This window comes from Lepidochelys kempii, chromosome 2 (genome assembly GCF_965140285.1).
Source record: "Lepidochelys kempii isolate rLepKem1 chromosome 2, rLepKem1.hap1, whole genome shotgun sequence".
NCBI classification, from domain to species: domain Eukaryota; kingdom Metazoa; phylum Chordata; order Testudines; family Cheloniidae; genus Lepidochelys; species Lepidochelys kempii.
This window is the reverse complement of record NC_136381.1, coordinates 265359362-265386459: the sequence shown is the minus strand read 5'-3', so window position 1 is coordinate 265386459 and position 27098 is coordinate 265359362. Positions and strand designations below refer to the sequence as shown.

The window sequence follows — 27098 nt, the reverse complement described above, 5'->3', positions numbered from 1 at the left end:
AGGAGCACAAGCCGGCGCAGAATGCCATTGCCACTGGATTCCTCTGGTGCGATGTCATCTCAACGCAGTTCAGGGGGTGGGGGTGGTGGAAAGCCTCTTTATTTAGATTGTCAGGTCTCTGGGGTAGAGAGACTTTTACTGGGTTTGTACAGCACCTTGCACAACGGGAGCCTGATTACAGTTGGGGTCTCTGGGAATGTCCATAATATAAATATAAACATTTGAGGCCAGACTTGCATAACAGTGAACTCTAGATGGGCAGGAAGGAAGGCGCAACATTTTGAGTCCCTAACGGATGCCTCTTGTCGATCAGGAATTCCAGCGAACTGGGACAAAGGCCTGCGAAGCAGGGCACCCCCACCCATCAGTTGGATGCTACAGTGTTTGCGTGTGTTACTCACATAGACTAGCATTCGCTCATCTCGAGTTAGGTCTTTTACACTAAGCGTTTGGAGCGTTCCAGAGACGCCACTCTGCATTGTTCGCTCCCGGCTTACTGAAGGCATGGCATAATTCTGAATGGAAAGAGACGCCTACAGGATATTGAGAACGTGAGAATATCAGCTGGTATGAGTGCATCTTTCAAAATAGCCACTGCAGCCACACGAGGAGAATAATAGAAGCAAGAGGCACTGCTACATAGAAGGGCTCGCCGTGGGAAGGGAAGACAAGGCGGGATCTCCTTGTTTCAGCCTATTACTGCACCTGCACTTCTTCACCTTGGTTTTGTCCATTTCCACCAACCGTTGCCTTCGCCGGGGGAATTCAGGGCCTGGATCGTGAGAGATGCTGGGCATCCCCCAGCTCCAATTAAGTCAACAGAAATTGCTTGGGTGCAAATCCCCAAAGGCACTTAGGCTCCTAACTTCCATTCTGGACCCTGCTGCTCTAAGGGTAAGCATGGAGCAGGTTGCGAGGGTGTGTCGTGGATTGTTCTTCTGCTCAACATGCTGATTTGGGCAGTGTTGTGGATTCTTCCATTGAGCACTGTCAGGGTGGTTTTCTGGTGGAAATACAGACAAGCTAGGTCTTCCAGTGGGACTCCAAAGGTCCTTGCAAGCATGGAAGCCTACTGTCCAAAGGCAGCTCTCCTCTGTGGACCTCTGTAGTATGTTATCTCATTCTTATATTGAAGTTGCTATATTGAATCAGACGATTGGTCTATTTAGTATCCAGCCTCCATTTGGCAAGGACCAGAACCCAGCACTTCAGAAAATTCATTCCTCATGCACCTAACCAATTATGTGGGGTTCTGTCTCTGCTTGGTGTGGACACTGAAAAGTCTGGGGAGCTTTGCACAGAAGCAAGGATTTGTCCAAGTGTCCTTGGTCAAAACTGTCCCCATTTCTCACCGTTAGGAGCTGCAGGAACTCAGAAATTTTGAAAATCAAGCAAACGACTCCATGTATATCCACCTATATAAGTTGCCTGGTTTTCAGAAAAGCCAAGGGCCCAGAGCTCCCACTGAAGCCAACAGCAATTTAGCCTGACTAAAGACTTCCGGAGTTTTCTTGATACATTATCATACCAACTGTCATCCTGAAAGCATCACTGAAATACAGCCACTTCTGGGGTGGAGTGTCACAGCCAACCAGCGCACACAGCACACTGTTAAACAGAGGCGGAAGGGAACAGTTTTGCCCAACACTTGTTCCTACAAAACTCAATGGTGCATCATATGGAATGTCCTGGCACATGCAAGGACAGATTCTTAGCTGGTATAAACGGCATTGCCGTGTTGAAGTCAATAGAACAACACTGATTTGCACCAGCAGGAGAATCTGGACTGTAGTTTCTTGTTTTGCATGCACATTTAGGCAGATGGAATATGTAGCACTGGTCCACCCAACAGGGTTCAAAAAAGATCTAGATAAGTTCATGGAGGATAGGGCCATCAATGGCTATTAGCCAGGGTGGGCAGGGAGGATGTCCCTAGTTTCTGTTTTCCAGAAGCTGGGAATGGGTGACAGGGGATGGATCACTTGATGATGACCTGTTCTGTTCATTCCCTCTGGGGCACCTGGCATTGGCCACTGTCGGAAGACAGTATACTGGGCTAGGTGGACCTTTGCTCTGACCCAGTCTGGTCGCTCTTATGTTCGTATGGACTGGCAGGCTCGAATACACAAGTGTCTTCAGGGTTGAGGGAGAGAGAGGCACACAAACAAAGATCCTTAAATGTTCATAAAATCAATAAAGATTTCTTTTTATTTTAATTCCCTTTTTTTTTTACATACACCTGTGGTTTTTTTCATTTTCCTGTCATTATTTTGGTCCATACAGAAAAGTAAAGGTGGAGGAATGTAAACCATATGCATTATTGAAGACATCACAATGCAGTGTCTCAATAGTACATAGAAATAAATCACAGTTTTGTCCTTTATATTTCCCCTGCCCCTTTTATGTGAAATGTGATCTAAAAAACAACACACAATGCAAGAGCTCCTTGGTCAACGTCCGCCCCTTTCCCTCCTGCTCCAATCAGAAAAAGGAGCCAGCGTTTGGAGAGGAGGACATTGCAGGCTTATGGGAGTCAGGATCCTCTCTAGTGCCCATATCAGGTCGCCGATGGCCACCCTCCACTGTTGGCTTAGCATGGAGTTGCTGAGAAGTAGCAATGGGTTTTAGCAGCAGGTAAATAACCTCCTGTCCGTTTCGCTTAGCTCACCAGAAAGACAAGCAAATGGCCTGGTGCTTCTGTAGACTGGGGCCAGGGCAATCTGCCCTGGCATCTGCACTCCTGCTGTAGCTTCTTGTGTGTGCACATGTATATGGACCCAAATCCTCAACTGGCATAAACCGGCAAGCCCCAAGTCAGTGGGGCCAGGCTGATTTATCTCAGTTGCAGATTTGGCCTATGGTGCTATTCTTTCCCTTTATTAGGACCCTCACTGGGGGAACTAAGCCACCGAATGACTTGTATCTTACCACACACCCCTAGCTCCCCATTCCACACGCCCCGTGACCTGAAACATTGCTCGTTTGGTATGGATGGTCACTGTCTTGGTTTCAGCGGAGCTGGGTCCACTTCTACAGGAAACCAATGGACAGGAACAAAACCATGTATTCAACCCACTTTCTTCCCAAACACTCTCCCATCCAGATGGCCCCCTTTATCCAGAATCACCTGTCTACTAATTGCCCCTGATTGCCGCAACTAGAGATCCGACCTCTCCGAAGTTCTGTCTCTGAAACCCCATTTCAGACAAACGAGGCTGTACTATAGTTAACACTTCCCCTCCCGCTCTGCTTTCTGGGCTACTTCAAAGCTTGTGTTAATTATTTTTCCAAAGCAGGGGAGGTTAGGGGAGATTGTTCATTGGAATAATGATACTGAGCCTTTTACCTCTTCAAAAACAAAAGCGTGACATCACGCCTCACTGAAGTCAATGGGAGCCTCGCCATTGAATTCAGTGGGGCCAGGAGTTCATTTGAAATGGACTTCAATGGATCTATGCTGAGAGCTACAAGTTGAGAATCTGGCCTTATTGACCGTCACGCAGTCCCAGAGAGGTGGAGGGGTAAGCAGTCACCAGAGCTCAGAGGGGGGTTAAATAGGAGAACAAGAACTCCTAATTCCTGGATTTCTCTCTTTGTGCTCAGACCGCTGCAGGGGACATCTTTCTTATCTGTGCTGGAGGACAGAAAGGAAGGTTGAAAAAAGTGATCTCTGCCTTTGCGGGGGAAGGGAGAGAGAAAGAAGAACAGATATTGCCAAAGAAGCCATTTGATCTCGGAGTGAGGCCTCTGCTCAGAACAGAAGTCACTCATGTGCTCACGTCCATCTCTATTCAGAACAGCATTTAAACATGTGCGTAGAGTTAGGCACTTGCAGAAGTGTCGTGAAGGTATGTTCTCCAGAACTGGTGCCAGAATTATATTCCTCTCTGGTCCCTGATGCTATTCATTGAAGTGGACTCTTGTTTAAACTTTATTCACTGCAGCATTTTCACTTGCTCATGTTTCCTCAAGCTAGAGCCAGATTCGGAGCTGATGTCTAACCTCATGCGACCGCATTAAATGGGATTGCATGGTTAATCGGGGCTAAATTTGTTCCGCTATGTTCTTAGGAGCACAGGCTTTGGCTCCAATACAAATGCAAGAGCTTAACCTCCAGAGGCTAGCACTGTTTCTTCTTCTTAAAAAAAAACAACCCACCCCAAACATCAGCTGGTCCAGTTATCACAGAGCAAGGGGTCCCACCTGTAGCTGTAGTAAGTAGAAATCTTAAAGTGGCTAGGCCAATCCCTAATTATTTGCAGAGAATGTTCATAGGTAGGAATAAAGGCATTGGATTAGCAGCATGAAACAGAATTCTCTATGAGCCTCCAACAGAAGGCTTGACTCTGATCTCTTTTACATGGTGTAATTCAATGACTTCAGTGGAGTTACTCCTGGCGTACAGCAGTGGCTGAAAGATCAGAGACGCCCTTTCTCTAACTGGCCCTGGCGACCAATTATGAATGGCCAGTTGTCTCAATGTATTACTTCTATGCCATCCACTGTTGAGAACTCCCTTCTGCTCAAGAAAGATCGGACAGCCAGGCATCATGCAGAAATTAGTATAATAATGACACTGAAAGTAACCCGGTGAAATAAATACATAATTACTTATCAGCCTGGCTCAGTGAAAATAAATGTTTAATTACTATCTGTTCCTGAGAACAGTATTTGCCTAATAAATCCACCCTTCCAAAAGCAAGAGACCAGTTTGGCACTGCGGTACTTCAGTTTTTCACTGATGTAATGCCACAGAAATCATTGGGAAACTGGAATACTGCCATGCTGAATTAAGCCCATTATGGCTCCTTTCAGATACTCTGAATTGGCTTTGTATTAAAGCTGTAGAATGGGCTTCTAGCCAAAGCATGAATCTGAGTCCAGCTAAAAAGTATTATTGCATGAAAAACTAACCTCTAAAACTCTCTGCCAGATGAACCTTCATCCATCCATCCATCCATCCATCCATCCAGAGAAGGGATTTAGTTAGTTAGTGAAGGTATTTAGCAGTATTTTCTAAACAAGGCCACCTGATCGGGACACCCCTTTGATATCATTGGCTTTTAATAGATAGTTGTAAAGATAATTCATTTGGGGGTGAGGGTTCAATTGCAACCCATTACCAATGTCTGTGACTCAGACTTTTGTCTCGAGGTTGTTGTTTCTAATCAAATTGAGACAGAAATTCTTATGAGTTGCTTTGAGCCCAGAAGCCGTTCCTGTGAAATGGAGTTGGGTGGATCTTAGTCAAATTTTAATGGACAGGTGTCTCCATCCAAACTGGCCTTTTTGGCATTTCCAATGGAGACACCAAGGATCAAATGGGCCATAAAGACCAGACTTGCCTCTCAGAACTTTTAGGCAAACGTCCATTAAGGGAAAAGATAAGAAGGCAACCCTAAGCTACTTCTCTCTTGTCAAAGAAGCCCACGTCAAAGCCAGGCTTGTGTGTCTTTCACCAGGATTTTATGAATTGGTGCAGATGAGCTACGTTTTAGTCTCTCTTGTTCTGTCACATGGGTTTATAGCAACTCAGCCATGATTTCCTTTTCTGCTGCAGCCTTAACTAACAGCTCCGTCCACTAGCCAAAGCTCTAGTTTTGATGTTGAGGGAGGTCAGAAAATGGGTTTCACGGCATGGTGATAGGCCAGTGAACTTTTATAAAGATGGCAGGATTTGCTGTTTTGGAAACAGGGTGTTCTTTCAGGCCAACCATATTTGCTGTCCAATAGGGCCAACCTTTTAATTTCACAACAGTATAAAAGCTGCCACACAATCCAGATCACTGAATAGGGATAGACGTGTTCTTTCCTTTTATTCATGCAGTTTACGAATCGTCATGTTTTCCAGGCAAACCAAAAGGCCATGGCCATTCCTACAGGACATTATTTAGAGGGTCTTTTGCAGACTCAGCTCCTTGGCAATTTGCTACATTTCTCATTTCAAGACACCCTAGAAGAATAGGCTACAAACCGCACTCGGTGTGGAGAGATGTAGTAAAAGCTTTACAAACTCAGTAGCTTGATGCGGATTTTGTGTGGGTCCTTCACTCACTCGCTACAACATGGCAACCCCTCAGAAATAACAGCAAAATTAAAAAGTCAAATGGCAATACGGTTCCAGCACAGGTCTCATCTAGGAATATCTAATCTCCAAGACACACCACTGGGCGCAATACAATCTCTCACCCAGAGGGTGTAGTTAGATAGAGCTGGCATGGTGAAGACCTAAGCCAACATCCTACGAAATGTTTTACCCACCTGCCAGGCAATTACAAGTTGCAGATGGCAGCATGTTACCCCCACTTACAGAGGATTAGAAATCCAAGAGATGGACACTGAAGCTTTCTGGCTCCCCGCAGAGTGGTTTAAATTGGAAGAGACTGCTCCGATTGTCATTTGCTTCCATCAGAGCTCAGACAGGCCAAGACTCAGAAGAGGAGATGGGGAAGAGATGGATTTGGCTCTGTGTTTGCTTAGAGAATCGGCAGTTCAGTGAAGATTATAATTAATAATTTTAATTTTGCTTAACCCCTTTTGGCTTTATTCCCTTGCCTGAGGAGGACATCCCCCTCAGTTGTCAGAGTTATGTACTTCTGACGCCTTATTCTCATTTACCCTAACTGAGCACTGCCATCAAAGACGACACAAAGTACAGGACAATGGAGAATCAGGCTCCAAATAATTTATATCCTCTCCTTCCTAATGCTTCCTGGCATCTACTTTCAGTTCATCGGGCACCATCAGCCCACCCTGAAAGAGATGCCAGGTGAATGGAAACATGGTCTTCACATAATGCACTAGAGACAGCAACTTGATGGAGGGAGAAACCTTGATTTATCCAGATGGACAAAAAGAGGCAGCCCAGAGCTAAGCGCACTGAACTGTGCGAGAACCTCCAGACTCCATGACTGCAACACACATGAAACACCTAGGCCACGAGCTAAACTGTAGCACTGGGCATTCACCTCACACGCTTTCGTTCCAAAGCATGGGCTTCGGCTCAACGAGCTACAGGCGCAGCCAGATGTGAAACTCATGACCAGTCCAGCCAGTAGAGGGCAGAGCTGGGCACAGGGCAGCTTCACGTATTACTCCAACATACCCTCTAGGGGCTGACTCATACGGTGCTGCTTCTTTTTTCACACATTGCTTTCTCAGGAGAAACTTCCATTGTTCGGAACAGGAGTTTTGGCTGAGGAAGGGCCAGAACGACCCATTTACTCTCGTTGAGTAGTACTGGTTGAAGCCACGGACTCATTCTTGGTGTCACTGAGTAAAGGTATCAGAAGTTACAGCCGGTTAAAAGAACCCACAAAGACATTTTTTCCCCTTAATTTTTGAAATTTCCACATTTTAAATTATTTCCGTCATCTCTCGGCAAAAAACCAAGAGAATGCATTTTTACAAACATCTCATCACTTTTTTTCCCCCGATACTTTTTTAAATCGAAAACTGTTGCCAAAAATTTTGAAATTCTGATTTCCATCAACGCTATCAAAAACTGCCCCAAGAATGGACTGTGTAAGGACTACAAGATCTGGCTCTAAAAAAGTAAGAACTCCAGGAAGATGAGATGAGACAAAGTGGAGGAATAGGGAAAAAAGACACCATCTCTCAGGAACAAAGATGAAACAAGTTTATAGGGGGTCTACAAACACACGCATGCAGAGCAGAGATGATAGGAGACTACCCACATAGAACACACCTTCTGCCTTTCAAGAATCACAAGGAAGGGGAAGAGCAACATCTCTGTGTATTTCAGAGAGGAGGTAGATTAAACCGTGAAGAGCTCAGATTGCATGGCTGTTGATGGGAGGGAAGGGAGTAGGGAGCCAAGTGGAAACAAGAGCAAAGCTTTGAAGAGAACCCTGAAGGGGCTCAATGCTGCAGATCATTTTTCAACACGGTTAAGCCGACAAATAAGACATCACAGAACAGACATCAGGGAGGAGTGCAAGCTGGCTCAGATAAAAAGGAGGACAACTGTCCCCCCCTTGGAACCGTCCTAGAATTGAACTCTAGAAAAAGCTTATTTTTCTTTTCGTGGTTCTGAAGCCCTTAGGTATTTTCCCCCTTGCATCCACTATTTGACCCGAGCTAGAGATGGTGACGGCACAAGGAAGAATATTGTTGCAGAGCCTTTTCACCAGATTATCAACCCAGTTTGTATGGACTCAAATTCAGACCCTCACTGCAGATTAATTTGGCCAATAATCCAACCACGATATCTCCAAAGTGGATCACAATGCTTAATTTTGGAGGCTCCCTCCCCTCTTCCCCTTTGCAAGATGCTATAGGCTCCATCCAAAGCACACCTCCCACTGACTTCATTCATCATTGTATCAGGCCCTAAAGACTCCACCCTCAGTTCTCTGCAACTCTTGCTTTCAGCACAGGTAGGATTTGAATAGGATTCAACAACAATACAGTATGATTTGCTTTAAAACCAGAGAAATTCCATTTTTTATGTTCTTAATTCTTACATGCAATTCTGTTCATGCATATGAACACTCAAAGGAAAAAAATTACCTATCATTACATACAATTTGTGTTGGAAATGATTAAGAATAGATTTCCCTCCCCATCTCCATGTAATTTTTGGTCATGTTTAGCAACTGACAGCAGGTTCTGGTCATTAAATCCAGTGACAATTTTACGTTTATTTATTATACACGTTGTCTTTACAAATAAATTAATTTCATAGCTCTCGTTAATTACTTGAACTTTGCGAAATGATTTCCAAACACGTTATTAATCTCGAGCTATCTTCAGCAAACACGAGTAAATCATGAATCACCAGTAAGGAAACGTTGCTAAGTAATTTCTTTCTTTGAGTGATACAGTCACAAGGGTCAAGCGTCCACTTGGTAGGTTTTAAGCACAACACATGTCCATTGGGGATTGGAGGGGGGCAGATTGAAAGGGTCCATGCAAGGGTTGGCAAGCCAGAGCCAGCATACTTAATGCATCTCTCTCTTGAATTGGGATTACACGTTGGCAGCTCGACTCAATGGGATGCTAAATAACTCAAGTGTACACATGTTGACAGCTGACTGGCAATAACTTCCGCTTCCTCCAGAGGATATGCCAGCATATATGGCTAAGATGCAAGCAGTGAGTGCTTCAGACTGACCCAGATTTATGCAATGCTGGCTTGCTCTCAGTGCCAGACTTTCACTCAGTCCATCCGTTTTTCCTCGCAAGATTACTTAATTTCTGCATAGTATTATAAAAAAAACAAACCCCACAACCAAACCGATTCACCCTTTGGAGACCTGACATTTCAATAGCTGCCATTTGGTGGTAAATTGCTAAGAATATTTGGACTTATTCTAACCACACAAAACAAAAACAAACATCAAAAATAAATATTGTCACCTTCCAACATTTATACCTGAAATGGGGAGTACAGTTCCTTCAGAGCCCTACGGGGGGGCGCCCTCTTAATCACCACAGTCCACATCCCAGGTTCCGATCTGAAGCCCAGCAAAGGCAATGGGAGTCTTTCCATGGGCTTGGTTGGGCTTTGGATCATGTCTTAACCTGAGAGGTGGTACAAAGGCAGGTGCAGGACACTTGAGGTCGAGTCAAGGTACCAGCTGCTCTTCTCAGGGCCCCCAACAGACTCCATCAAGACAGGAGCTTTGGGAATGAAGGTCTTAAGCCCTGAGAGGAGCAGCGGATTCATTAGTCCACCTCCGGTGGCATGGATACGTCTCTGAGCCACCAGTCAGCAGGCTTCACCAGCTCAGCTCTGAAAGAGCGGGACAGAGAGTTGATTATCCGATAGGTGCACCCTTGGGTCCCCACAGGATCATTGCACCCAGCCATGACACCTCTTTCTGACTATGTTTAGACTGCAGCCAGATGATTCCTATATGGGGCCAACAGGATTCACGTACTGGAAGTACTTCCAAAATGTACTATTATGGGTTGGATCAAGGCTTGAGAAACCACAGCTCACCTGGGGGCACTGGGAGCCCAAGAAGGAATTTAGCCTGCCTCAGCCATATTTCCCCCTGAGAGACTCTGAGGATGCACACACTGGAATGGCAGCTGTCATTATCACCTCATGGCTCTAAATCATGGCATCTACAGAGACACAAGGCAATAAGCTCAGCTGGTGTGAAATGGCTTGAAGGAAGCTATGCCAATTTTCAGCAGCCAAAGGTCTAGCCCCTGGATTTTACCACTTGACTTCTGCTTGGCAGGTAAGTCAGATAAAAGTACCATGTGCGGTGGAACATGACCACCACCTACTTCCATGGTGACAGCAGGACATCAACAGAATCCACCAGCAAGGGAAACGGTAGATTGTGAAAATATTTCCCTGATCCCTTTTTCTGCCATTCATGCAGACTCTGTTTTACAGTTTTCCCTTTTTGGCCAATCACTGTGATGTCCGGACCCTCGGTCTCAATAGGTAGTTTCAATGACCTCAGTGGAGCTACAACTGTACAACCATTTCCACCAGCTGAGGATCTGGCCCACCGTATGTGTGTGTGTTCTAGATGGTCAAACCACAAAAACTCTGGCAAGTTCGGCAATGCATCCAGAAGTCTGGAATTCCAAAGTATCCAAATGCCTTAGCTCTGCAAAACTGGCCTGAGCATCTCATGAGAACAGGCGGACTTGTCCAACTCCAGCTCCTTCCTGCTCCTGGCTGAGATGGGAATACTGCTACAACAGACCCTCTCAGGATAGGTTGGCCTGTCCCGACCCAACAGGAAGTAGGAAATGCAGAGGTGAGAACAAAAAATAATTTAAAGATTTTTTTTAAAAAGTCAATTTTCCTGAAATTCCAAAAAGAAAAGAAAGAAAGAAAAGGTTTGAGTTGGCTTTACGCATGCACGCACACACACCAAGGCAGCCACAAACTTTCCTTTCCATCTCTACCCACTTAGAAGCCAACAGAATGGGCTTTTTTCTAAGATTGGACAAGCTAATACATTACATTCTGATACTTGCATTTTAATCCTAGGATTGTACTGGCTTCTCTCTTGTTACTTGGGCTCTGGGTAGGAGAACGGGAAGCCCGTTATGCACTCGCATCCAGTAGCTGTGAGTCATTTACCACAAAAGCATGCTGCATCATCAAGGAATCAGAAATAAGACCGCTCCAGGAGGGAACTTGCACACAATGACCCCAGGGGGGTTGGATTTTATAACGAAGGGACAAAACCATCGAACACCAGAGCTGTCCATGCTGTGTTCTTGAACTGTCAGACATGGCCAGTGGGACACGGCCAGTCTGGTGTGGGTGATTGGAGGGTGGCTAGATTTCTTTAAAATGAATGAGAAAACCAAACCCAACCAAGCAGTGATGGCAACACCCCGGGGCAGCTTGAACCACTGAAAGAAAATGGCATGTCACATTCCTCACCAGACCGTCTCATTTCACTTGGTTGAATTCCCTGGATCTTTGTGCTGTGGACACTCTCCGAGAGGCGAAACTACAGAGTACCATTTGTACATCCCCTTGTAAACTCTGAATATCCCCGTTGTTCAACAGGTCACAAGGACCACGGGTCTGGAGAAGACTGCCTTCATTCACACCTTGGAGACTAGACCACTACGTAAATGTGTGTGATCAACAGCTGGCCACATCTGTGGTCCACTTTTCCCATATAACTTGACCTCTTGTTCCACAGAACAGAGAAACTGTATGAAAACCCTTGGCATCTGATTTGTGGCCTGGCATTCTTTTGCCCTCTAAATGCTCTCTGGGAGATTTCTTCTTCTTCTTCTTCTTTCTTTACATCACTGTCTCTCTTTCTTCTTCAACAACTACCGTGGGTCTGTCTCCATCATAAAGTCCAGAGCCATTCAGGTACTCCTCTTCTTTGTTGTACTGCTCTGGCCCAGAAGAAGGCATGGAGTTTTCGGAAATTGAGCCATTTTTGACATAGCCTGGCAAATTTCGGTGTCCGTTGAGGGCACCCGGAACAAGTCTCGTATTGAGATGTAGGGCAAGTGCCCCTCTGGTGGTTACATTAGTTATGCTGGTATGGGAGACCATGGGTCCATAACTATATGTCGTGCTCCCACTTCGTGCTTTCCTTTTAAAGTCAAGGGCTAAAGTCCACCTGCTCCATGACTTCTTTATTTCGGCTTGAACCTGAAGAGGTGGAGAGAAAAGAGAGGGAAGATCATGAGTGAGGAATAAAGGGATGACGCTGGTGACTGGGCTGCAGAAGGAGGTAGTGTAGATAGAGATGATGGCTGGGGGATTACTAGTAGTAATGGGATGCAAATGGGGACAAAGGGATAGTTATGCTGGATATCATGAACCACCCCTTAGTGGCAGGATAAATGAGACTGTGGAATTGTCTGCTGAGGGAAATGGTGGAAGTCCCGCTGGTTGCACCATTTACCACTCGACTGGGCCAAGTGGCAGCCTGGGATGGACTGGAGGGCCTGTTAGGTCTTTCCCATCTCTTAGGTGGCACAGCTCCCCTGACTTCAATGGACTTTGGATTGACTTTGGTGGACATACACTCATTTACACCACCTAAGGATCTGGCCCCATTATGTGTCCCTAACTGATTGGTGCTCTCTCTCCTTCACTTTATCTCTTACTGCTGTGGAAGACGCGTGACCTTCCCCTCCAGATTTCCCTTCCCAGCTGTCTATCTGGAGTCCTCTCTGAGCTGTAAGCAACCAAACCACTGCCTGCTAGCTAAAATGCCGAAAGGCTCGGTCCCAAAAGAAGCTACCTTTCCTTACTGCAAACTCTTTTCAAATAGTATAGTAAACTTCTGATATATTAGGATCATTCAAATCGTTTGTTCTCCATATCCAAGCCTATCCCCCCCAAAAAACCTAGCCAATCAACCAACCAGCCAACAACACCCAGCCCTTAATTTAGAGCCAGCATCGGTAACACACAGTGCAGTAATCAGTGGTCCCATCTGACCTTGGAATCTCTTAATCTTGAGTGAATGTTTTTACCATGCCACATGGCAGTTGCTATCAGGCCATGATGAATGTTTCTCCATTAGGCTTTCTTAGCTAGGCCACTAGTTTTGTTCTTTGCCTCGGGTCCCATTGCAGCATTAGTATTTAAATCAAGCACTTGGTCTAGACTAATATGGAGATTTAGGATGGCAGAAAGTCATTATCCAGATTGGAACATGGCCAGGATGCCTGGGTTAACACCTCTACTCTCCAGAAACAAACGCCCTTGGATTTTGAATGGCTACAAGTTCGCAAGGCCTGGGGTTTGTACCCTCTCCAAAGAATGGCAATATCAACAGCAAAACTGGAGAGATGATCTACAAGAAGAACGAGCGATCTGCAAAATATGCCTTATCATGAGAGATTGCGGGAGCTCAGTCTATAGGTAGTTTATCAAAGAGAATGTGAAGAAGCAAGCTGATCATGGTCTGTTAAGTACGGACACAGGGAGAAGGTACTGGGTAGCAGAAGGCTCTTTAATCTAGCAAAACAAGATCTAATGCCTGGAAGGTGAAGTCAGCAACGTTCCAACTGGAAACAATATGGCCATTTTTGACACAGACAGTAATGAACCGTTGGAATAGCTCACTGAGGGATGGAGTGGATTCTTGTCATTTGGAGTTTTTCCATTGAAACTGGATGTCTTTCTAAATGATTACGCTCTATTTCCAACACAAGCTACTGGGCTTGATGTAAGAATCACCGGGTAAGGTTCACTGGCCTGTGTTATGCTGCAGATGATGACAGTGGTCCATTCTGGCCTTAATCCCTTTGCATTTTACCACAGGGTAAAATGGCAGCCTGGTGATTCAACTCCACCTGAGCGCTTCCTGCTGCTCCAAGAAGAACTACAAACAACAATCCCCCAGAGTGGGCATTGCTGACGATGCAGGACAAGAGTGTGAGTGACCAGAAGGATTAGAGGCTGGTGAAGTAACTCAACATTAACAAGTAGTGGGCTACATTTCAAGGTCAAGATCATAGTGGCACTTATATAGGCCTGTGTAGAGGGCAGCACAGCTTCTCCCAGAAGCCATGGGAAGACTGGGCCAAGGCAGACACAATCTCACCTTGTCCATGAAGGACAAGAAGCAATGGGCTTAAACTGCAGCAAGGGCGGTTTCGGTTGGACGTTAGGAAAAACTACCTGACTGTCAGGGTGGTTAAGCACTAGAACAAATTGCCTAGGGAGGTTGTGGGATGTTCGTCACTGCAGGGTTTTTAAGAGCAGGTTAGACAGACACCCGTCAGGGATGGTCTAGTTATTATGTAGCCCTGTCTTGAATGCAGTAAACTGGACTAGAAGACCTCTCACAAGGTCCCTTTCAGTCCTACACTTCTATGATTCTGAGGGTACGTCTTCACTACCTAGTGATCGATCCCCAATCGCTCTGCCATCGACTCCTGTACTCCACCATGGCGAGAGGTGGAAGTGGAGTCGACGGGGGAGCGGCAGCAGTCGACCCCGTGCTGTGAGGACGCGAGGTAAGTCAACCTAAGATACGTCTTAGATATTCTCGTAGCTGAAGTTGCGTATCTTAAGTTGATCCCCCCAACTAGTGTAGACCAGGCCTTAGAGTGCCTACTTTGCTCCAGTCATTTGGATGGACCCGACAGCTCACCCTAATGTACCGCCCCCCCTGTGCTGAAAGAGTGGGGCCCTGGCCTCCCTGCCTCCAAAAATCTGCAAGCGGGGAGGAAGCGAGCAGATCTGGAGTTCCCCATAGCACAGGGATTGCTGCTGTGGGAGGCTCTTCCATCTGGGCTGCCAATAATCTTCCCCTAAATGGCTCAGATAGTATAGGCCTGATTCTCCACCATCTTGTCCCTGGTGCTCTCATTTACCCTGGTGCAGAGGGGGTGCAAAACGTTACTGGATCAGAACAGTCATGATTTACACCCAGTTTGAATGAATTCTCGTTTGGCAGCATTTTAGATCCGCTTTGCCCAGGGGGAAATGACTATGAAAGGCACAAAGCAGTGGAGACGTTTCTATACCAAGGGTCTAAGTCTCTGCTTGCCTAACTCCATTGACCTCAGTAGAGTTAACCCCAGGAGGACTAGCTGAGTGTAGATATTTGGACTCTATTTCTAATGAAATAGGATCATTGAGAACCAAAGACACTCACCTCTCCATTGCAAAAACAGTATATGATGGCAACCAAGAATCCCTGGAAAGAAGATGAAACAACATATTAACATTTATCCTGCTGCATCTCAATGTCTATTCACTGACACCGTGGCCCAGATCCACATAGTTTCACTGATGGCAATGGAGCAACACCAGCTTACCCCAGCTAAAAACCAGTGCAAACCAGGAAAACTCCTATTGTCTAGCAGCCTACAAGAAACAGGTGACCATTAATGACTGTCCTCCAGGCTATCAGCTAACCCGCATTTAACGCATCCTATGTGCACTGGCTGGCTGGCACATCTGTTCTGGGCTGTGGCAGAAAATGAACATTTGTTTCCTGTTGCAGATGTCCTGTAAAGGCTTTGGAAGAGCAGTTGCTCACCACTGTCCCAGGTCATTTTCCTGCCCTGGGAAAATTTTTCAAGCTTTCAGAAATGTTCCTGTTTCGCATCAGGATGAACCCAAAACCTTTAGAAATTTTTTGCAGAAAAACCTAGAGCTCTAAGAAGATCCCCTAGCTCAAGTGATTAGGGCCCTTTGCGGGGAGGTAGAAGTCCCACGTTCAAATCCTTACTCTGAACCAGGCAGAGCAGGGACTTGCACCTCAGTCTGCTAGGTCCCAAGCGAGTGCGTCCTAATCTCAGTCTGCTAGGTCCTAATCGCTGCATCTATGCACTACTCTGGGGTGGAGCTTTCTCACACATGCTTGTTGGAGCTGTTCCACTTTGTATAAATAAATATTTGAGGGGAGGTGGGGAGAGACTGACTGCATAGCCCAGTGTTCGGACAGTCAGTTGGGATGTGGGAAATCCAGGATCAGATGAGATGAGAACCCAGTTTTGGGACCCAGTCATGCATTCCCTTTGCACTCAAATGGGAGTTCTGGGTGTGCAAAGAATGAAAGGCCAGGTCCTCCCATTTCAGGTCCCGTCTGAATCTGCACTTCCCTGCCCTTTGATCCAGAGTTTGTCTGAGCCCAGCTCTACCTTCCCAGCTTCATGTCAGCCATGCTAGTCAGTCACTTAAGATTTTAAACCATGGATCAGTAGGTTGTCCTTAAGGGAGGGCTGTGCAGTGGGCATGTAACATAATTTTCATCATATGGCTGCACTCATTTTGGCTAAAAGATCCCAATCCTGCACTCAGATCTGCATTATGCCCCTGCTTATCCTCGACTTCAGTGGGCTGCTGCAGTTCATGTTAGCGGATCTGTTTGTAGGACTACGATAAGCTACTTTGAGGCCAACGGGTTTAAATCCATGCAGCTCTCTTGACCTATCCCAGCTGAGGATCCAACCTGGATCTCAAGGGCTTTTGGTGGACAAATGATAAAATTATTTGCCTGACACGTTGTCCCAAAGTACCCTAACACGGTTTGCAAATACATACTACACCCAGCACCAAAGTAGAGCCATTAAGTCTTGGGAGTGTAACTTGGCACCTACTAAAAATCCTTTCCCCCAAAACAGAACACATCTGATGTCCATCTTCCGTCCCACCGAACACCACTACTTTGCTCTTAAAATGCCCAGAAAGTTTAACAGGGTACATTACCTGGAAAGAGTTGAACAGCATTTCATAGTGCATTTGAACTTGCCAAAGAATCCCTGACACCTCTGTATATGGCAAAGCCATGAAAACTATATAGTGAACTCCAAACAGAGGCATAAGGACAAGGGTAGATTTCAGCAGCTTCCTGTAGGAACAGGAGGAGAGAAACACATGGAGAAAGTCAAGAGTCTGAATTATCCTCTGGGCCTCCTTAGGGTCTGGATTGAGGTGAAGTGGTGAAATGGTGCTGGGGGGAGGGGGAAGCTTGCACAGCTGCTGCCCATGATGTGCCTGATTGTGAATATCCAGTCTCCAGGCCAGTCAAGCCGGTACCTTCCACCAGCAGTAAAAATCCCTGGAAAGGAAGGATGGTGCTGCTCCATATCTAGGGCCAGACTGCCTATGCTCAGATGGGACAAGAAGGGAGACTTCCAAGACTGTGCCATGCTTGCATCCCCTGGGGCACTAGCATCCTTGGTGGGGGATGGAATGGAGGAGATCAGCAGAGCTGTATGGATGCTGACCTCCCTGGTAGGGGCACAGGAGAGAGAATGCTATGCCATCCTATGGAATGGGGCAGCTTGTCTGCTATCACCATGTGTTTCCCTGGGGTGGAATGTGCGCTGGAGGTCCCCTAGCCTAGATGGAGGTGCAACTCCACCTCAGCAGGAGCCTGTGCACCTTAGTTACAACCCAGACCCTAACATTTGGCTGGGTTCATCCCTCGAATCCCACTGACTGGAAATGATGCCAATCCAGGGATTGAAACAACTGCCAATGGTTACGGCAATTGCCAAATGGAGGCAATTAGCGAGGGGGCAGCGTTGCCAGGAGGCCTGGTGCTTTCGCTGTCCAATGACTGACAATCTCTGTGAGGATTAAAAAATCAAAAGAGCTGAGCCTGTCCAAGCTATAATAAATAGCAAGCCTCTCCAAGTGAGAAATAAACAAACAGATAAGTCTCGGCTGTGACATGGCAACAGAACAAACCTTTGCATTTTGATGCCAAATTCCAGCCCCACTTTCCAATGAAACAGAATCGTAGGTCTGGAGGGACCTCGAGAGCTCATCAAGTCCAGTCCCCTGCACTCACGTTAGGACTAAGTATTATCTCACTTTTGGATACTCTTCTGGGAGCAAGCCGGTAGGGGCGACCTTGGAACCCTGCTTTTCAGTGATATCGCCCTGAATTATTTTGCTCTCTCTCCTCTGGATATTGTGTGCTGAATCATTTGAACTTGAGCCTACAAACACCCTGGGAGTTCTCTAGCTGTGGAGGTCTCTCAGCTATTTACTTTCACAGTCAAACTTTGACTACATTGCAAATATGCTTCATTGTCAAGGGGAAAGGAACAGAAAAAACCCAACCCCAAACAAACAAGAAAACCCAAGACGAAACTCCAAACTTCCTGTGAATAGTTGGGAATCTTTCTTCACTTGAGCAATCGCCAGTCAAGGTTTCGAAAACAAGGGAGGGAAAAAGTATAAAAAGGAAGGATGGGATTTTATGGTACAGTCTTTTGCTTTATGCCATTGGTTCAAAGTCAACCCAGGGCGGTAGTGATTGAAAATCATTATTATTAATTATTTGGGTCACAGTAAAGGACAGAGGCACTATGGTGGTGAGATAGGGACCCTATTGTGCTCGGCTCTGTGCAAACATAACATAAGAGACAGTCCCTGAACTCTAAATAGACAAGGCAGACAAAGAATGGAACTTCCCCAGCATCACACAGGAGAGCCAGGACTAGAACTGAGGTTTCCTGAGTAGTAGCCCAGAACCTTAGCCACTGGGCCAGCCACTTTTCCTACCCAGCGGTTGTTGGTGGTCTCCTCAATAGATGGTGCAGGTGTCCATATCACAAATACCACTGTCATCGTTAGCCCTTGATGGCCATGCCAGCAGAGAGGCCATGAGCCAAACTGACCTTGGAGGCTGAACTCCCCTCAGCCTATTAGCTGGTCCCTCCAGGCTAGGATCTACCCTCTTTAAGGGAGCACTGAGAGGAGGCTTGCAATGCCCCTGGTACGCCACGCGCTGCTGCTCCATGGGCACTCTGGCTGGCTCGTGGAAAGCAGAAGGAGAAGGGCAGTGACTGAGGCTGCATGTGCGCTGTCCCTGCTCTGCAGGTGATTATGAGACTTTGATCTCCCAGGCTATCAAGCCCATCCCTGTTTCTCGCTGTCTCATGCCGGAAGGGAAAGGAGACTCACCTGTACTGTTGTCTCGTATCACACCTCCCTGCGTTTGTCTCCCGTAGCTTGGTTGCTAGGACTCGGATAATATTGATAAAAAGAATAAAATTTACCTGGAAAAGAGAAAGATTTTTTTTTAATCACAAAACCAAAACCTGCAGCGCTACCAGATTGAGGTGGACACCCCAATCACAGGAGTGGAATCATAGAATCATAGAATCATAGAATCATAGAATCTCAGGGTTGGAAGGGACCCCAGAAGGTCGTCTAGTCCAACCCCCTGCTCGAAGCAGGACCCATTCCCAGTTAAATCATCCCAGCCAGGGCTTTGTCAAGCCTGACCTTAAAAACCTCTAAGGAAGGAGATTCTACCACCTCCCTAGGTAACGCATTCCAGTGTTTCACCACCCTCCTAGTGACAACATTTTTCCTAATATCCAACCTAAACCTCCCCCACGGCAACTTGAGAACTCGAGGGCCCTGTCTGCCCAGATGTTTCCAGAGAGCATCCTCAGCTCCTACTGGAGGAGGTGAAGGTACACAGCTCCTTCGCGAGCAGCTCAGCAATTTAGCAAGCTCAGGCCAACTGTGTCTGAGCTGAGTGCTCTCTGCTTGATCTTGTGCCATGGAGATAAGGAAGGGTCACCCCTTTTTTCTGGTCCCTAGCAGACCTCATCACGTCCAGCCTTGTTATTGTCTCATGGTGGTAACAGGCACGTGTGACAATATCTAGGCAGTTAAGGTGAAATTCACTCCTGAGCAAGGAGCCCACACAACGGCCACGGCGCTATTTAAAAACCATGTGACTAGAGGGAATTTTTCAACAGAAAATGCTGATTTGTCCAAACCAAAACTTTTCCTGGAAATGTATGGGTTTCAATGAAGCTTTCCCAGCTGCAGGATGGAACTTTTGATCAAAACTAGGGGCAGAACCAAAACCAGACCCCAGAATAGCCAATAGCTAGCCCCTCACCTGGGAGATGGAAGACCGAGGTTCAAGCTCCAACTCCACATTGGGACGAGCATGGAGGCAAAACCTGGTCTTCCCCATCCCACTCCAATGTCCTGTAGAGGCTATAGAGTCGATTACTTTCTTTGTCCCAATGAACATGTCGTTAGTTACATACAATAGAACAGCTCCAATAGGAGAGACTGAAAGAAAGCCTGACACCAGAGCCCAGTGGGGTAGGGCATTTGCCTGGGGTATGGAAGACCCACATTTAGGAAGTTCTCTTCTTCACCCCAATGCGAAACAACAACAGATTTCAAAACCTGGGAATTGTTCACAAAGTGGAATTTTTGTTTTCCGGCCAGCCCTACTTCAGTGAGATTTGATGGGGCACTGGGGTGAATTTTGTCTTTCCACCATGCTCATCACTAGGGCCCTACCAAATTCACAGTCCCTTTTGGTCAATTTCACGGTCATGGAATTTTAAAAATCGTAAATTTCATGATTTCAGCTATTTAAATCTAAAATTTCAGGGTGTTGTAATTGTAGGGGTCCTGACCCAAAAAGGAGTTGTGTGTGAGTGTGTGTGAGTGTGTGTGGGGGGGTTGTGGCACTGCTATCCTTACTTCTGCGCTGCTGCTGGCAGGGTGCTGCCTTCAGAGATGGGTGCCCAGCCAACATCTGCCGCCCTCCAGCCACCCAGCTCTGAAGGCAGCACAGAACTAAGAGTGGCAATACTGTGACACCCCTAAAATAACCTTGTGACCCCCCTGCAACTCCCTTTTGGGGCAGGACCCCCAATTTGAGAAATGCTGGTCTCCCCTGTGAAATCTGTATAGTACAGGGTAAAAACTCACAAAAGACCAGATTTCGTGGTGGGAGACCAGATTTCACGGTCCATGACGTGTTTTTCATGACTGGGAATTTCGTAGGGCCCTGCTCATCACTGAGCATGTGAGTGCCTCAAAATGGCTGAGAGAACAGAGCCTTCCAAACAGGTGACTGAAATTCATCCTGAAGTCTGAATGACTCTTTCCCTCCCCACACACCAGTCAGATGCCTCTATATCAGGACTGAGGCCTGCTGGCAGGACACAGTGGAATGGAAGCAGCTTGCACAGCCTCTGCCCTTGCTGGACCTACTCTGTGCATAGGGGTTTTAGTCTCTGTGGCTGTCAAGCCAGCATCTTTCAACAGCCTTTAAAGCAAGTTCAAAGATAGATCACGAGATATGTGGTGCGAAGGAAAAGCAATAGGGAAAGGGATAAAGTATCTCCATGGGCTAGGGCTCTGTGTGAAACTGGTCTACATTTTTCTGCAGAGTTTATTACTTGGGCATAGGGGCCCCAGCAGAGATCAGGGCCCCCTTGTGCTAGGGGCTGTGCAAAGGCACAGAATAAGAGGCAGTCTCTGCCCTGAAGAATGTGCAATCTAAATAGACAGGACAGACTACACAGGGAGGAACGGGAGTCTCATTACTGCCATTTTACAGATGGATACACAAGGCACAGAGAGGTAACTGGCAAATCTTGGCCCCATATAAATCAATGAGAGTTTTGCCATTGACTTCAACGGAGCCAGGATTTCACTCTTAAGTGACGGACCCAAGGTCACACAGAAAGTCTGGGCAGAGGCAGGAATTTCACTCAGAAATCTTGACTCCTAACTCAGCGGCTATGCCACAAGGCCATCCTTTCTCTCGAGCTAACAATGGCCAAACCATTAGACCATCTATGACTTGTGTTTGTTTCTTTGCAGTCCTTCACCAAACCTTGTATTTCCTGATTGCTACTGTATCGCCATAGAACCCGTGATCCCAATATGAAGGAAACAAGCAAGGTAATTCCTCTTGTTTTTCCTAAAACACCAGCAAAGCTTTGAAGGAAATGCAAACAACTGAATGACTTCTGAGTTACCAGTGCAGTGGAGCCCCTTAGAACCAGAACTGTCTGAGAGCTCATCCAGAAAATGCAAAACTTTGTCCAGAAACAGATGAAAAGCCAGTGTGGGGGCTGAAAAAGCAGACAAGTGTGCAATAGGAACTCACACAGACTAAATGGAAACAACCCACAGAATATGTTTGCACAATAAATAGTTGCATTTGTAAATAGCCCTGTAGAACCTCATGAAGAAGCATTCTCTTTACAAGGAGAAACATCTATTCAGCCCTTTGTCATCTACTAACTGGGCTTTAAATTAAATGAAATGGGGTTGCTGGCAATCAACCATTTGAACGATCTGAAGTGTGTCTTCCATCCTACAGTTTTATTTCAAATGATCATTGTGTGGTCTTGGCACTTTGCTCCTTCCAATGCACAGAAGGAACCACCAGAGCCAGTTGGAGAATTTCCGTCAATACAAAATTTTAATAAGGGAAGAAAATAAAAAATAATTTTCTCTATCAGCTCTGCTAATTACATTTACTTCAGAAGGTTCCATATGCAGAAGGCCTGAGTCTCCTCTCACCCACACTCCTCTGTCACGTGATCTGTAATTCAGAAGAATCAAGGCCATTCGGACTGATTCAAAGCTCTCTGAAGTCAGTGGAAAGACTCTTTAATGCAATATGCACAGAGAATTGTATGCATGCACAGAGGAGAACTAAAATGTGCGGGTAGAGAAAATCTCTCTCTTTATCATCTATCTGTCAGAAGACAGGGTGGAGGGGAAAAGTTGGGAAAGAAAGAGGAGATCATTTATACAATACAAATTGAGACAGATTTCCCAGGATAACTAAGGCCCTAATCTTGCAAACATGAAAGAACCAACATTACTTCCTTCAGGTGAGTAATCCCATCTGTATAATGCTGACCATACCTCATAAGAGGTCTGGGTCATTCCTAGACCTTGATGTTTTCCATTCTATAACTCTGTCTGCTGCCCTCTGTGTGGGAGGCTGAGCTGCTCTCCTACTGATGCTTGGTTAATGACACTTGGAACTGATCAGCAGTGATTGTTCCGAGACTTGCTATTCCCCTCCTTTAACAAGCTGGGTCAGGGAGTAAATCCAGCATAAGCACTAATGGCAGTCAAAATGCAAAGGTTCAGTTTGCACGAGGACCCTACATTGGAAGGTTTAACTGGATCTTCTTTGGTGCAGACGCTTGGCAAGATCATCTTCTTCCTCTCCTGGGCTTTCCGGTACCATGTGGGCTGGAAACACCTTGATTCTTAGAGGACAGGAGCTCAGCACTGTCTGAAAATCAGGCCCCTTTATGACTTGTCAAGTAAACCCCCACAGAGTTGAGCCCTTACCCCAAAATCACTAGTCACTTTTGCAAATCCTGACCTATGTGTTTATCTTATTAAAAAGTTTGGGATCACAGGCTGAGTTTCTTTCTTCCAGCTGCCTAGTTTGGGCTCCCATCCCCCTCGCCACCCCAAATAAAAATCCAGTACTCACCACAATAGCTACCAGGAGGGGCACCTGAAAAATCCATTGTAAATTGCTGGCACTCAAGTCCCAACACCTAGGAAGAGATTGGCACCACATCAGTAAATCCTCATCTGCCCAGGCAAATAGCCTCATTTTCCTGTTTGCAACTCAGTGCTGAAAACAGGAACCCTGCAATGTCCTATGCGTGTGTGGAACCAACCCAAGCCCAACCGAAGCCCAACCCAAGCCATCCCTTCCCCCTCCCATCAGCAATGATTGGCATCAAAACCAGCCTCCTTTTATCCCTACCGTCTGCTTTTAAAAGCCAATTTTAAATGTATTTAAAATCTTAGGCCCAGATCCTCAAAGGTATTTAATGCTTAAGATGCATTGAGATCTGTGGCAGTTGGGCATTACTCTCGGCAGATTTCAGGGACTTGCTCTTTTTGCATCGTCAAGGCTGGTGTCCGATCCTCTTTGAACTGGAATTCTCCACCCCAGTCTGTAATGGCCAGGGTTCAGCAAGCTACATTGAGATTCATTTCCTTAGGCCTGGGCCTACACACAGAAGCTGCACAGATCTAACTAAAGGTGGGATTTTAAACAAGTACAAAGCCCTGTGTGGACAGACTTAAACTGGTTTAAAACTGGTTCCATCTTGAGCTTGCAAATTTACCCACACTAGTTGTTAATTACACAGGTCTAAATTAAAGTTAAGAGTGTCCACAGAGGGCTTTAACTCAATTGGCTTTAAAAATCAGACCTACAGTTAACGCTTTGTGTGTAGACAAGGCCCACGTACATGCTGCGGTGGTAGAAGTTTCTGCCCTCGCTGCCCTGCAGGATGAAGCCCTCTGTTGAGAACAGCGGCATGTATCCCCTCCTTCTGCTCTGCCAACGAGCCTCAACCCTACCCTGCAGGAGGTTCATTCTCCTTGCCTAGCCAATCCTTGACCTCTCTACTTCGGCTGCCAATAGCGGGAGGGAGCACTGATTGAGGTGGTGGGTTTTCTGATGTGGTCACCTCCCCTCTGCTGGGAACTGGACGGAGGCCTCCAAAGATATTTGATATAGGCCACTGAGTGAGACTGTCCGATGGTAATCATGGCTTCACACGCTGCTGTGGACTGGATGTGCTCCAGCAATCAAGAAATGAAAGGGTCTGTAGCCCTCTGTTGGCACCACACCACAGCAGTGGTTTTCACGTCCGGGGCCAGCGTCTGCTCCGTGCGGATGTTTGAGGAGAGCAAATAAAAGGGGTGGCGAAAGCCCCGACAAGAACGGAAGGTTTTTACACGGCGTGTGTTCGCAAATGCCCCGCGTCAAGGTGACGAGGGATATGTTGTCCTCTAATGAGCTGAGTGGTGATCTAAGTCACAGGCACTCGGGAGTGCGGTTAGGTTACGCTGTGCTTGTCGGATAGGAACGTACTGGTAGCAGGGTTTCAGATATGGATGTATATCATGCATGTAAACTATGCTGCACAGCTACTGTATCTGGGGCTACCGCCATCCCCCACCCGGTGCCCAGAGAGCCACTGACTGAAAAGGTGGCAAATTTCAGAAGTCAGCACTAAGTATGTTCAGCTTGTGCTGAAATCGGCAGTGGGTTTGGGGGTGAGGGGGCTGAGTGTAGAGTAGCTGCCTTGTTCAACTGGCTAGTGTGTTAGACCAACACTGCGGTTCACCGTTCCGGCCAATGGGAGCTGCAGTCTACAGGTTGCCCACCACTGCTGTGGAGGAAGGAGAAAAAGTACTAAATACGATGAAGAATGGTAAAGCAACTGGTGAAGACGAAATAAGTGCTGATATGTTCAATGCAGCTGGAGATACCAGAATCAAGTGACTTCACAAGTTGCTACGTGTTTGCTGAGATCAACCTAGGATATCCGATGAGTGGAGAACAAGATTGACTGTGCCTCTTTGGAGGGGTAAGGGTGATAAAAATGATCCAAACACCTATCAGGGGCATCACCCTGTTAAGACAGCCTCTTAAAGTCCTTGAGAGAGTTTTGGGAGGCCAGGTGGAGGTGCAAGGTTGAGGAAAACATAGGAGAGGCGCAACATGGCTTTGGGAAGGGAAGGAGTACCATAGACATAGTATTTGCATTGAGACGTAAGTTTGACAGCATGGTAAATGGAGGGCATAACTGCTATGTAGCATTTATTGAGCTTGAGAAAGCATCCAGCAAACAAGAGGAAGTACTTTTTCACATGCTGCACAACTAATCTGTGGAACTCATTGCCATGGGATGTTGTGAGGGCCAAAAGTATATAACTGGGTTCAAAAAAGAACTGGATAAGTTCATGGAGGATAGGTCCATCAATGGCTATTAATCAAGATGGTCAGGGAAACAATCCCATGCTTGGAGTGATCCTAAACCTCTGATTACCAGAAGCTTGGAGGTGAAGATAGGGTGGATCACTCTATAATTGCTCTGTTCTGTACACTCCCCCTGAAGCTCTGATATGGGCCACTGTTGGAGACAGGATATTGGGCAAGGTGGACCATGGTGTGACCCGATATGGCAGCTCTTATGACTCGGTTCTTCAGGGGTTGGTGTTCGGAGTATTGAGATGGGTGGGAGGGGAACTTTGAGAAGTGGAGATGATAGAGGAACTGTATTGAGGGTTAGGAGCTAAGGGGGTAACAAACATGGAATTTCAGAGATTTTTGAGGTGACAGGGGGATTGAGACAAGGTAGTGTGCGGAATCCGCTTCTCTTCATCTTAATTATGGAGTTAATTAGTCAGAGAATGAAACCTGTGGAGACACAGAGAAAACTAATGTGTGCTGATGACCTCGCCCTTTTGGCTGACAGCAAAGAGGAAGTGGTAAATATGGTATCAGAGTGAGTTGAAGCCCCACTCACCCAAATCTGTGGTTGAAGACCATGGTTTGAAGGTAAACACATAGAGAACAGAAGTTATGCAAGTAGGGAAAATGGGAGTAGAGCTGTCGATTAAAGTTTCTGGAGAGAAGCTGAATCAGAAGAAAGAAGCTGTGTGCTTGGGAAATACACATACTGCTGCTGGGGAACTGAACAGAAGAACTCAGTGTGCATGGGTGGCACTGAAAAAGACGGCAGGAGTATTGTGGGACGGGCAATTAAGTAACAAATTGAAAGGAGAAGCGGGTGCTGCCTATGTTTGTCCCTGCCTGCTCTACGGTTTGGAAACTCTGGATCTTATGAAGCTGGAAGAAAGGATGATACAGGTAGTAGAAAGTAATATGCTGAAGAGAACAGCAAGCAAGCGGAGGGTAGCGAGTATTCATGGAAGAAATTAGGGAGAAAGTACTTGGGACTCTCAATGATAGATAGGCTGGAGAGCACACATTTGATGAGGGTTGGACAACTGATAAGAATGGGAGGCAAACAACTAGCATAGAAAGCATGGGAGGAATGAGACAGTCAGAAAGGACATGGAAGATCAAGGATACGATGGAAAGACTGTCAAGAGAAGTTTGAAGATGAAAAGATTGTAACTCCAAGACCTACGAACCCACACCATGGACCGGAATGAGTGGTGAAGAACCATGGGTGCCTCCGACCCCATGTAAATGGGAAAAGGAGTTGAGAAGTGAGTGAAGTGCAGTACTGACCTCTGGTGGATGGGATTGGAACTACTCAGATGTGTGTCATAAGCCGTGTAATGTACAAGCAAATGGATGATTCTCTTTTAGCTCAAGTGTTAGAGGTCTATGCTTGTGGAGTGCAATACCGATAGACCCCGGTCGTCATTGGAGGATCGAACCTGGGACCTCTGGAGCTAAACGCATGAGCGTCAAGCCACATGGCAATTAGCTAAGGTTGTAGCAAACATATTAATTTCTAAGTGGCCTTTATGCCACTAGAAGGGACAGATCACCACATCCAGGAGGTGTGTGGGTTACACAAGAATCACAGTTCTATCCCTAAGCTTGATGCAGACT

The 27098-nt window shown here is 46.4% G+C and overlaps 1 protein-coding gene across 3 annotated transcripts in view; it reads right to left on the bottom strand.

Moving 5' to 3' along the window:
- Nucleotides 1–2174: 2174 nt before the first annotated feature.
- PTH1R (parathyroid hormone 1 receptor) overlaps nucleotides 2175–27098 on the bottom strand; it is a 187810-nt gene continuing 162886 nt past the window's right edge. For all 3 annotated transcript variants that reach the window (XM_073334849.2, XM_073334850.2, XM_073334851.2), the window contains 5 exons: nucleotides 23193–23259; nucleotides 18860–18954; nucleotides 16649–16790; nucleotides 15090–15131; nucleotides 2175–12121 (listed from right to left, as the gene is read on the bottom strand). In XM_073334849.2, the coding sequence (XP_073190950.1) occupies nucleotides 11759–12121; nucleotides 15090–15131; nucleotides 16649–16790; nucleotides 18860–18954; nucleotides 23193–23259 (709 nt within the window). In that variant the 3' untranslated portion in view covers nucleotides 2175–11758. The remainder of the gene's footprint in view (nucleotides 12122–15089; nucleotides 15132–16648; nucleotides 16791–18859; nucleotides 18955–23192; nucleotides 23260–27098) is intronic.